The sequence below is a fragment of the Dendrobium catenatum genome, unplaced genomic scaffold (assembly GCF_001605985.2).
Source record: "Dendrobium catenatum unplaced genomic scaffold, ASM160598v2 fragScaff_scaffold_370, whole genome shotgun sequence".
Lineage (NCBI taxonomy): Eukaryota > Viridiplantae > Streptophyta > Magnoliopsida > Asparagales > Orchidaceae > Dendrobium > Dendrobium catenatum.
This window is the reverse complement of record NW_021318832.1, coordinates 2845141-2858610: the sequence shown is the minus strand read 5'-3', so window position 1 is coordinate 2858610 and position 13470 is coordinate 2845141. Positions and strand designations below refer to the sequence as shown.

General features: G+C 36.5%; 1 protein-coding gene across 4 annotated transcripts in view; it reads left to right on the top strand.

The window, feature by feature from the left end:
* LOC110105261 (heterogeneous nuclear ribonucleoprotein Q) overlaps positions 1–13470 on the top strand; it is a 39698-nt gene that overhangs the window by 10293 nt on the left and 15935 nt on the right. For 2 of the 4 annotated variants that reach the window (XM_028693812.1, XM_020834688.2), the window contains exons 2-3: positions 3350–4350; positions 4422–4526. In XM_028693812.1, the coding sequence (XP_028549645.1) occupies positions 3943–4350; positions 4422–4526 (513 nt within the window). In that variant the 5' untranslated portion in view covers positions 3350–3942. The remainder of the gene's footprint in view (positions 1–3349; positions 4351–4421; positions 4527–13470) is intronic. The other 2 variants (XM_020834702.2, XM_020834692.2) reach the window with 2 other exon arrangements.

The window sequence follows — 13470 nt, the reverse complement described above, 5'->3', positions numbered from 1 at the left end:
ACAAACACAACAAAAGATGCTAGGAGATTTTAAAGAAATGAAGAAATTTAAAAAGACGCTATCCTCATATAACCGTCAGAGCGGGTTCCTCACATGCATCGAATTTGTAGGTTAAATAAGTGCATAGAACTAGCAAACCGATGGTCCACCACTGCAAGATTGGTCCAATTCTTCAATAGACGCTTCAAATCAACTTTGATACGACACCCTAAAGTTGCTTTACTTTGAGAAGAAGGATACAGATGGAGTGGCACTTGCGGAGAGACGAAAGAGGTTAGAAGCCCGAGAAGAAAGGGTGGAAAGAGCCCGCAGGATTTCCGGAGGGGATGAGAAAAGAAGGTTGGAAAGAGCCCGCAGGATTTCCGAATAAACCCGCAGGTTAATAGCAAATATGCTCACAAATATCAACTGCCTTCTTTCATAACATTTTCTAATATTTATAGGCAAGAGAGAGGAATGCCAAGAGCCACATGTCTTTAATTTCCATTAGAACCAAAGCATAATAAGCATAGAAATCTCCCCCAAAGCTCACGGATAAACATCCAAACAAGGAACCAAGGAGACAGACACGGGAGACGAGGGAACCGCACGGACCGAGAGCCACAGCCACGGAAAACGAGGAACGTTCACGGAATAAGGAGCCAGCCGTGAGATCCCAAGAGGTAAAGCATAAAAATCATTAACTTCCCAATGAATTCAAAGCATAGAATTCAGCCCCCCAATTAATACAAGCCACGAATTCCCAAGAGACAAGAAGAAAGGGGAAGGGGAAGGGACAAGGCCACTCCAAAAGTAAACTTCATAATGAGGTACCTTTTGAGAATTAAAGAGCTACTAAACTTCAGCTCAAGCAACTTAGAGAACAAGCTCAAAACCGAATGCTCCAAAACAACCAACCCGTGAACCACCAGCAGCCAGGGACCAATCGAGCCAGCAAACCATAGGTCTACCAAGCCATATGCACTACCTACCATGATCATTGGATGCTTTCCCATCATTGGATAGCTAAAAAAGAAAAGAAAACAAAATATACTATTGTTCAAATAAAATAAAAAGTACAAAAATTCTTGATAGCATCAAAGTTGAAGCGCAAGCCTCATTAAAAAAACTCGAGACGTAAGCATCAAGGCGTTTTTTACTGGAATTGCGCAAAGGCGAGCCTCATATTGCGCAATTTTAAATCATGATGAAGACTATCTATTTGACTTTTGGACAACACTGAAGGCTCCCAAAAATTTGTCGATTTTTTTTTTCTCGTTTTAATTAATAGGGTCGAGCCGAGTCTTTAAGAGACTCGGATCGGGTAGAGTGTACGCAAGGAGCTCCTTGCTTCTCCTGCAAGATTACGCACGCAGCTCCCGGCTTCGTACTTTGGCTTCCTCTCTCGCTGTCGGCAAGGCTTCCTCCGCGAGATTTCTTCCGTCGGCAAAGCTACGTCTCCCGTCGGCCGAACTTCTCTCCTGAGATCGTGGCGAGATTTCTTCCGTCGTCAAAGCTACGTCTCCTGTCGGCAGAACTTCTCCCCTGAGATCGTGGCTTGAGGCTTCGTCTTCCGTTGGCAAAGCTCTATCTCGTGAGGACGCAACTTCCGGCTCTATCTGCTAGGCTTCGGGCTCCATTGGCAATGCTCCGTCCCTTGAGATCGAGACTTCGGCCTTAGGCTGCGTCCGGTAGGTCTTCGTCCCGCTAGACTCTGGCTTTCGATGGTTTCCTCTTTACTTCCTTCAAAGCTCTGATATCATGTTGCAATCAGGAAGTTTGAGAGGAAAAACTTGAATTTTATTATGCAATTCACTCCCTATTTATAGATCTATACAAGGTGTATTGATAAGGAAACAAATAACTCTATAATAATGAGAATACAATTATTCCTGAATCAATAAATCAACTATGGAAGGAATTAATGTGATCCAGGTAGTCTTCCCACGGATTACTGTTCACAGCCGCGGATTTCTGTTGTGATCGTGAGGTTGAGATTTAACATTATGGATATTTTATGTTTTTGATATTGACTTTTTATTTTTAGGTTGAATTTTTAGCGTTGGAGTTGCTAGCTTCTTGACCATTTGCTTCTTTATGGTAGTTGCCATTGTCTGCTTTTCAGAAGGATCCTTTACATACATTTTACAACTCTTGTTTTAGTGTTGGTGAAGGATTTGTTAGTTTCAAGGAGAGACCTATTTTAAAGGACCTACCAATCTCACAAAGAGTATAGCCGTAATGGCTTTGGTGCCATCTTGAAAATTATAATGAAAAGCGAGGAGAGTTGAGATTGTATTATTGAATTTTATTCATTATATGAATAAAAAGATGAGAAGCTACGTATAATTAGGTAAAGAAACAACTATCGTGGAAAGAAATAAATTTGAAAACCTACCTTTAATTATGAAATCTAGAATTAAATATGCAATATAAATGAAATGTTATTGTCCTTAATAGATTGCTGGATTGCTGCAAATGAAAAGCTGTTGTCAGATTGAAAGATTGTTGTAGGTGGAAAGTTGATGTTTTCATATTATTCAATTCTTGTAGATGGAAAGCTACTTCCGACAAATTGCTGGCTTGTTATAGATGGAAAGATGTTGGCTATGGATCCATGATTATCTCAATAAATGAGGATGTAAATAAGGATATAAAAAGTAAATTAAGATTTTTTGATAAAATGAAAAGTTCTTTAGGAGTACTAAACACATAATAGAATATCATGGAGGCTTACATACAAATTTATAAAATTGCAATCTCGTCAGCTATGCTTTATTGAAGAAATTGTTTGGATATTAAGAAATCATTGTTTTGATTGTCCTAGAAATGAGAATTAAGATGGATGCGTTGATTGATTGGATAAATTGAGAAATGATTATTTTTTAGGGTTAGTGAGAGTAGATGATGGCTCATCAACAAGTCGAACAAAGAAATTAATGTCAAAATATTAAGAAAGAAATCTGAGTATCTCATAATAGTTTACAAGGTAAGAAGTTTAGCAAAATTGTTTCAAACCTAATGCGATATCTATGGGAGTGAATATAGAATAAGGATTTTTATGTTCTGATGGCGGAGAGGATAGATATTACCAAACCATGGTTTGCAAAAGATAATAAAATCTCATATGCTCCTTTTTAAAAAACTTGGCGCTCCTTGGTTGGTTACAGAGATGCATGGTAATAGAGACATTTTTGTTCTTTTTTCATCTATGAGTGAAGTTAAGCTTCATCTTGGCTGGCAATTTTTTTTTGCTTGTCCTTGTATAATACTCATGCGAGATGCAATTTTTTCATGAAATGTATCCTGTGCATTATTCTTTGTTGTCAGACCTAGCTAAATGTTACTGTTTTGTTATGTGAACTTGCAGAACTGTGGGATTCTCAAATGCGCAGATTAAGTATAATTTAATGCAGTCCTTTCAAACTTTTTCCAACCCCACTTTTGCAGATCTATTCACATATCATCAATCTTAGTTGTCTCTATTTTCTACAATGTTTTCTGTGCTGATCATTTTTTATATGTTATTTCTAAATCCTTGACTAGTTCAGTATGCTCTATTCTTAATTCCTTTTTGTTTATTTCTTCTGTTGATTTGTCATGTTTCCTTCACTATTTTGATTCCTTTTGCCAATATATATTATGAGCTTCAGCATGTTATCGAAACAGCAAAAGACATCATTATGAACATTTATGGAGCATCATCTCTTGATTATCGTGTGAATGTTTCTTTCTTTTGCCAATAATGTATTATTCTTTGCTCATTCCATTGGTATATCTTCCATTGAGATTCCCTTGAGCTATTCCCCATGACATTTTTTGAGTCAGTATTATTAAGCTGCAGCTTCTGTTGGCGGTTGCATTTCTTTCATCTTCATATTTTTCAGCCTTGCTTGTACAAAAATTACTGGCATCCGTGTCTCCTTCACGGCTCCCTTTCAAGTTCATTTGAGATAACGTAAAATGCCAAGGAGTGGAACTAGTGCTCAAACTACCAAGTCTGCTGAACCTGAGCCTCAACGGAAGGTGGTTGCTGAACCTGAAGACCTGGAAGATGATGTTGAATATGAGGAGGTTGAAGAGGAGGTTGAGGAAGAGGTAGAGATAGAGGAAGAGGTAGAGATAGGAGAGGATGAGGAAGTGGAAGAGGAAGAGGAGGGTGAAGGTGAGGAGGTAGCGGGTGCCAAGACTGATGACGCCCCTGCAATCACTACTTATGGTGATGATATGAAGGATGATAATGATGACATTCATGATGAGCTACTTGCTCTTCCTCCGCATGGTTCTGAGGTTTATATTGGTGGCTTATCTAGTGATGTTTCTGATGAAGATCTAAGGAGCTTTTGTGAAAAAGTTGGTGAAGTTGTGGAGGTGAGCTATACTGGTCCTAGCTTGTAAGAATTCTTGTGCACGCATCTGATAGTTTTCAATTTTGATTACAGGTTAGGATTATATCTGGGAAGGACAAGGTTTATGCGTTCGTTACATTCAGGACCAAGGAATTGGCTAAAAATGCAATTGAGTCTCTGAATAATACTGAGTTGAAGGTATGGGTTTTACTTTAATTGATGCATAGTTTTTAGTTTGCTGCGTGGGTAATGTAGAAACCATGTGGGTAATACTTTTGCCTTGAGCTGCATGCCCTTATTATCTCACCTTTTTGTGTGGCTGGCCTCCATCTAGCCTGCATTACTAAATATCTGATTATTTCAGTTCATTCATTTTTATTTCTCCAACAAACAGCTGCCATAAATCTTGAGTGTTTTAGCCTGTTAAGCATTTATTACTTTAATGTGATTATGCCTTGAGAATGTGATACGTCTTAGAAGTGAAATTAGCGAAAGAAACAAGTAGAAATTGTAGGAATACGAATATATGGGCTGATTTTCTTATTTCTCTTTCAATAATAAAGCAAGATACAAGTAATCTACTATTCGAGAGGTAGATTAGCTCTCCCACAAATCCTAGACGCTGCTAGAAACAACTCCTAAGAAAATTACACCAAATATAAATCACATCATGAAAATAAAACCTAATTACCCTTAAATAAACCATCATATTTTTCTCTCAATTTGAATTCAAATCTGCCCTCTTTCCCTTAATAAAACATTCCTAATTCCCTATCAAATCTTAATTTAAAGAGTCATCTTTCCCTAAATAAGACCTCCCTAATTTCCTCCCAATTTTGAACTCAAATCAGTCCTCTTATCTTAAATAAACATTTCTTAATTACTTCCCCAATCTAAATTCAAATCAGTCATCTCTCCCTAAATAAACTTTTCTAATTATTTTTCTCCTAATTTCTCCTCCTTACATAGTGAAAATTAACTTCACTAGGCTTCACAATGTGGCCCATGTGTGCCTCCCTGGCATATCAATTCATCTAAAAAACAACACCTGTCCTAAAGGTGGAATGATAGGAATTGTCTCATGATCAGTTCGTAAGGTTCTCATGTGGCTTCATGCTCTGGCAAATCCTTCCATTTGATAACTATTTTCTGAACAATAAACCTAGGATGTTGAGAACGAATTGACAACTTTTTGTTAAGGGAATAAAATGTATGACATACTTATGTATAATAGACTCAGTTTGGGGCATCATCCCGATGGAAGATGTAAAAGAGCTCTCCAGAATCTGTGGACTGCATAAAAGTCATGAACTGTTCAGGTAGTTCAACAATTGTTGGGACTTCGAGATTTAGATAGTCACGTGGAATAATGCTCCCTTGGTAGTCATTTCCAGTAGAACCATGAAGGCCTTTCCAGTAGAACCATGAGGGCCTCATCCAGAAACCTTGATTCACACTTTATCGGAGCCTAAAGAGGTGGCTCTTGATGAAAAAAACTCTCCTCGTCAAACTTATCCCATCTAATCTGCTTTTCCTTATATTTGGCCTAGAGAATTCCAATCAAATCTTGGTGATGAGAACATCGTCAGTGATTTCGACACGTGTACCACCTGAGATCGACGGGAACGATCATGAGTTTATATTTTGAGTCATTTTATGTAGTTGTTTTTTTTTTCAGTTTTACTGTTTTACCCTTACGGTCTTTTAGTTTTAGTTTCATTTTGGTCTATTTATAAGAGGCCTCATGCATTGTGTAAGGATGATTAATGTTGAATGAAATTTTTCCCTTATTGATCTCTTTGTGAGTTCGTGGTGCTTTCTCAAGATCTCTTTGTGAGTTCTTGAGGAGGTAGTGTTGTAGATCTCTTTGTGAGTTATTGCGGATGAAGAGTTGAGGCTTGTGGGTTTTAAATTTCCTTTTTCCTCCTCCCAAGATCCGTGACTCTCTCCCCTTGTTTTCCTCCTCACGGTTCTCTCCACCAAGCCCATCCCGCCGTCCCTCCCAACCTAGCCGCCTGCTGAAACCCCATCGCCGGCCAAGAGCTCCACCCGCGGACCCCTTGCAGCCATCCAACCTTGCCGCCGGCCCCTCTTGGGTCTTGAATGTGAATTCAAATTTCTCATGAGGCAATGACTACTTTCCTAAAATAACTCCTTGATTTTAGGCTATCATATTAATTGAGTTTCAATTTTAATTTGAAATTTAAATTAATCCTAATTGATAGCCCTTCTATTCGGAAACTTCCCTTTCTTACAAAATATGAAATTTAATTCAGATTTTAATAAATCCTTGATTAGTGATGTGGACCCCACTCATTAATGACAATTATTCTCTTCCCTCTCTATATGTGGCCGGCCCCCTTCATGGGGTTTCTCTCTCTCCCAAATTAACTCCCTATTCCCCACCAAATTAGGCCCATTCACTCCCCATTGCTGCCCGCTTCCCTACTTAGATTTAATTTGAAAATTTCAAATTAATCCCCTCCTACTCACCTAAACCTAAAATAATTTCTCAAATTTCCTGATTTTATTTCCTGGCCTCCCACTCTAGCCACCCCTCTCAAGCTCTCACGCCGGCCCAACCCTCACTCCCCTCCAAGCCGCCACCTCCTCTCTTCTCCATTTATTACGAACATGAATGGCAGATCCTGAATTTGATCACGGATTTGCGTATGACTTTCAAGGAGATATCGACGTCGTCCGTTCGTCATTCTTTGACGTTGGGTTCGGCTTCGACCACACCGGCGAGGATTACTTGAACTGTATCCTTTCCACCCTTGTGGACGTCATCAACGAACAACTTTCGGCCGACGATTGGATCATCAACGGGCGTCCACCATCTTCCCCAAATCCGGGTTCTTCCCCGGCGACTAGTCTTCTCGGCGTCACTTGTGTGATAGTGGCATCGTTGAGTTTGTATGTCATCCTCTTCCGCTAACCGAGTGAATCCATGAGTGAAGTGAGGGACTTCAAGGTGAAGGATCTATATCTTAAGCCTTGGATTTTTGTTAAGAGCCATTTGCTTTATTACTTATCCATTGGATTAATTTTGTTGGTTTCATGTCGCTTCTAAGGTAATTGATTTGCTTAATTCCTCCATGAAAATTTCTTATGATCTATCTTGGAACGCATTTATTTTAAATTAGCAACGCAAGTTCACAAGTTATTAATTTTCTAACAAGCAATTCTTGTCTATCGCATTTAGTTTCACATCACTTGGTTAGGGTTAGTAATCGGAACCACTAGTGGAGTTTTGGATTGAATTTCAATGAGCTCCTCCTTTTCCTCCATCCCTTCCAATCGGCTCTCCATGATTGTAAACCTTTCTTCCATGGTTCAAAACCTTCTTTCGATAGTTGATAATTTTTCCTCCATCCGGGATTTGATTTGCTCCACTTTGTCTTCCAACGCATTCACCTTCTTTGATGCATCTCTCCAAACGTCACTCTGATACAAATTTGATACGTCTTGGAAGTAAAAATAGTGAAAGAAACAATAGAAATTGCAGTAATACGAAGATAGGGATGATTTTCTTATTTCTCCTTCAATAATAAAGCAAGATACAAACTATCTACTATTCAAGAGGTAGATTAGCTCTCCCACAAACCCTAGATGCCATTATGAACAACTCCTAAGAAAATTATAACAAACATAAATCACATCATGAAAATAAAACAACCTAATTACCCTTAAATAAACCATCATATTTCTCTCCCAAATTTGAATTCAAATGAGTCATCTTTCCCTTAATAAAACCCTCCTAATTCCATCCAAAATCTGAATTCAAATCAATCATTTTTCTTTAAATAAAACCTTCTTAATTCCCTCCCAAATCTGAATTCAAATCAGTCCTCTTTCCTTAAATAAATATCATAATTTTCTTCCCAATCTAAATTCAAATAAGCAACATCTTTCTCGAAATAAATTTCCTAATTATTTCTCCCCTGATTTCTCCTCCTTACATAATGAAAATTAACTCCTGGGCCCCACAAGGTGGCTCCCCTGGGGTATAGAAGCTCTATTAGTTACCAAGTCAATAATGAGTACGCAATGGTGGAAATCCATGGACATTTTAAAATTTGCTCCTTTGAGTACTTTCTCATTTTCCTTTAGATACAAGATTGCTATGATATATGGTCTCCTATATGCTCATTAGGATAAGTTTTTTACTTTAAACAATATGTTTTGTATAGGGCTGTCAAAATCAAGTTTCGGGTCGGGTTTGGGTCTAACCCAAAACTGACTCGACATTATTTGACCCGACCTGAGCCCGACCTATTTTTTAAAAACGGGTCACATTCTTAGACCCAAAATCCGCTTCGAGTCCAGTTCAACCATACATGACCCGCCAACCCGGGTCTAAAGCAACAAACATATGGTTTACATTTAAGGCAAGTTTCGTTTCATCAAATTATTTACCATAACCAATATACAAAGTACAAATTATAAAGTATAAAATTAGAACAGTTTACACCAATTATCAATTTATCACATATAAATTAGAAACAGTTTACACTTTGTAATAATTATTACAAAATATAAACTATAAGTAAATTAACAAAAGTTACAAAATAGAACAACATCAAGCCTTTGTCCCACTACGTGGGGTCGGCTACATGAATCCTTTTTCTCCAATGTGTCATGTTCAAAGTCAAATTCTCGTTTAAATCTAATAAAGAAAGATAATTTCTAATATTTTCTAACCAAGTCTTTTTAGGGGAGATAAAAATCAATTTACAAAATATAAAAGATTTTACAATAAATCTGAATATGAAAACTATAAATTACACTTTAACTGCTTGAAGAATCTGTCTTCAATTTATAAAATACAGAAGAGTCCCCCAAAAAATTGCTTGAAGAATCTGTCTTCAATCTTCAAATAGATTTAACTTCAATAAAACCAGTTAAATAGCTAGAAAACTTGAACCCCACTCAGATTAAACCCTCCAAATCATTAATCATATAATGAATTGTAAGTGTAATAAATATTAGTATATTACCATACAAGGTGGTGGTTTATATTAGCATTGTAAGTATCTGTTCATTCAATTAGATTGTATATGCTCATTCTAAGAGAATATAAATGCCACCTGGTTGTAAATTGTAATAGCACTTACACTGATATGTTTACCACTTTCATTTTAGAAGGTTTATCATCATTGCTTCATAAAACGACAAATAATATATGAGTATATGACAACAGGTTTCAACAATACAGCAATCCACCAACCCCAAGGCTCAAATAACGAACATACAGCTTGTTGGATTCTAAAATCAACTCATCAAAACAGTAACCAATCAACTGAATAACATATCAAGAGACAAACAGAAGTTGAGCAGGCTTATCCATAACAACCACATGATATTGGCGGGAAACTATAATAACAAACCACAAATGAAGCAGTTAATAACAAAATCAACACTCCAACAGCAAGCTAATGATTCAACAAATCAAAATGAAAAATGATTCAACAAATCAAAGTGGAAAATGTCCAAACTTGCAAAAATCTAAGCAATACCAACTAAACAGCAACCGGCCTGACCACAATAGCCCAAATCTAAAAGAAAATCCCAAGCATGCAAAGAAAACACTAACACCGTGGACACTACCACCACACCCCCACTAATAGAAAAAACCCAAACAACAGCTCCAGACCAATAATGGAGAAAACCAAATAGGCCCCAAAGCCAAAAGAAAAACCAGTACCCGGTCCCAGAAAACAGAAGCATACAAAACTTGCCACCAACCACATAAAACTACCACACAAACTCCTAATAGACAAGCCAAAAAACCACATATCTCAATGTCATCATGCAATAATAGTATGTTACTCAACTACTAATTAGATGTCTAACAACGAGTAAATTTAACAAACTTCCCATAAACAACATTCTCATCTAATAATTGTACTTTTACCTGGTTATGCAAACCATTATTCTGATTGACATGTAAATAGAGGACATCATTTGTAACAATATCATGTTCAGGGTTATGTACTACTACAACAAATAAAAGAAATGGATTTGAGCCCAACTTCTAAATGTGCTAAAAACAGAAATGAAATAGGGCAAGGATGAACACTAAAGCACCATGTTCTACATACAACCAATCCTTTGCACAGACTAGTGCCTCAAAGATGTCATGCTTTAGTGCACTTCGATATTGATCTAGTATGCTACCGCTATTGCTGAAAGGACTTTCAGATGCCACTGTAGTTATAGGAATGCACAAAACTTCTTGAGCCATAGCGGATACAGCATGAAACCTGTATTGGTTGCCTTTCCAGAAGTGCAATATATCTAAATAAATCTTTATGCATAAGTTTGGCTCATCTAAATAAATTTGTAACTCTTATTTCCTAGGCATAACAACTTCCTCTTGAAAAGAATCAAAGTCCTTTGTGTGAAACTCATCAAAAATAATTGTAATGAAGATATATTGGAATGAACAAATATATGTACCATTAAATTAATTGTACTGAAATGAACAAATATATGTACCATTAAATTAATTGTACTGAATGTAATACCTAAAGAAATTGTGACTTAATTATAGTTAAAGATGCACTTCTTGATGTACCATGTTCTATCATTTGGGATGCACGTGATTGTTGCTCTGTTGATCCATTCCCTCTTGAACTATAGTTTGCAAATAAAGAGAACAACTTCCCTCTAACCTTTCTTAGTTCATAGAGATAATCACCTTCATATAGTCTCTTATAGCACCACTCAACAAATGTACCTTGGATCTAAAATGACAGCTATGGCCAATATAACACTAAATTCATACCAATATTTCTCAATTTTGGCTTTCATTCCTGCAGCCATTCTCTTTATGTAATCTTGTCGACTTACCATTTCATGTTTCAATGATGCATAAGCTGTTGAAATGCAAGGAAAATATAAATTTGTTGTTGGGTACTTTGTGCCAGATATGACACATGTTATCTCATAGGAAGGAGCTAAAGAAAGTGCAAATAGCTTTCAACTTTCTCCCACTTAAGACTACTTGAAAAATTCTTATAATTTGAATCACCCAATTCTAAATAGTAAAAAGTCTGTCGGTAGTAGATAGCACTAACAAGCATGATGAAAGTAGAGTTTCATCTTGTCGGAACATCTTGACGCAAACCTCTCTTTCCATCTAGACAACTCATTTGATGCAATAAAGAAACTTTTGCTTCATCGCTTGAGAGCCTTTGACATACTTTAACTCTCTCCCTGATTTTTATTATTGGACTATTGATCTCTTTCAAACCCTCTTAAACTATGAGATTAACAATATGGGTTGTACAACACACATGAAAGAACACACCATCACAAAGCAAAGTACCACATAAAGCTAAATGATTTCTTAGAAATTCAATTGTTTGCTGAAGCATTATTCAAAGTAATGCTGAAAAGTTTACTCTATTTTTCAATCTATTATAAGAGACTGTATCTTTTCAAACAATGCAATGCCATCATGAGTGGTGCATGAAATCAAAGCTAATTATCATTTTTTACAAATGCCAATCATTATTTATGAAATGTACTGTTAAACAAATAAACTCATCCGTATTAATAGAATTCCAAAGGTTCGATGTTAAGAACACCCTGTTTATGGATTTAGCTAACTGTAAACGTATATGACACTTTTCTTTACTGAATAATTTCTTAAGATCACTTCGTGCAGTATTCCTAAAAAATATTTGCAAGTCCCAACGAAGATACGCCAAAAGAGCTAGAACTCTAACCCACTCAACACACTAGAAGGGCAAGTCATGCATAATGATACATGCAGTAAACAAGTCACGAAGTTCTGACGGATCAAACTTACTATCAGTCACATAAATGGATGATTCAGAGTTTGGTTGTAAAATGAGCTGTCCAATATCACGCATATTTCTTTTCTTACAATTTTCCAAATGGTGTCTTAGATTACCAGTGTTATTTTTGCCATTACATAAATATGTAACGCCACATTTCTTACGTTTATGCATTTGCTTACCATCTTTTGGAATATGCAACTTCTCAAAATGACCCCAAACAGCTAAAGTTATTCTTCTCCGCTTCTTAGCAACTCCACCTCCTCCTCCCCCTTCTCTTCTTCTCTCTTCATTACATTCATTATTACATGGCTCTATCACATTTTTATAACCCCCAACTTGTTCATTTTCATCAAAATAAAAAATTCTTAGGAATGATGTTAGAGTCCTCCATCTATCCAAAATATTAGAAGACATCACAATGCAAAAAATTAAATATTTCTTACATGTCAAACTGGAATTGAAAAACACTAAAACACATTACTGAAATTTCAGATTTTAAGTGAACTAAAATTGAATCGGTGAGAGTGTAAGACTGTATAATAGTGTTATTCTAATACATTTGAGTAATTCCAGCACTGAAAATGTAAACCAATAACATATTTTTAGTGAGCAAATGAACATCTTAAATAGGCCTTTAAAATAAATATATGCCAGTACACCATGAACACATTAATTCAATATTTCAATTCCAACTGAACTTGTATAAAGGGCGCATAAAGGAAATAACCAAATAACTATCAACTATGTCAACTAATAAGAAGTTAGAATTGGAAAAAATTGTAAAGCCCTAAAAGATCATAATGAAAAATGGGAAAATAAATGATGCCCTAACTACTTCGGGAAAATGGCCAAAACTGAGACCAAATGACCAATCTTCTTTTGCAAGTGGTATAAACAAAATATTAGACAAAATAATCATGTAAAATCTTAGCATGATAAGCATTAAAGCAAATGAAAAACACCCTAGCCAGTAATAACCACACAAAATTTCCATGCTTCAGCTTCTAAAATATCAAAAAATCGTACTACAGACAAGATACAAACAGTGTAATTTTTCTTGAGAGTTGAAGCTGTGATGATAGATAGGAGAGGAGAGCTTATGTTTTATGAACGCACACAATAGCAGGAAGCTGCTAAGCAACGGATAAGCTGAAAAGCTGAAGGAATTAGAAGAGGGATGAAGGGATTCGACGCAATGTAAGCGAGGGGAGCTCCCGCAGAGAAACCCTAGATAGACGAACTGACAAAGACAGAACGAGCGAGCGGCCGCTAAATGCCTAAATCCCTCATGCAAAACGAAACGAATTATAAGCATATAACAAGGTTACAAG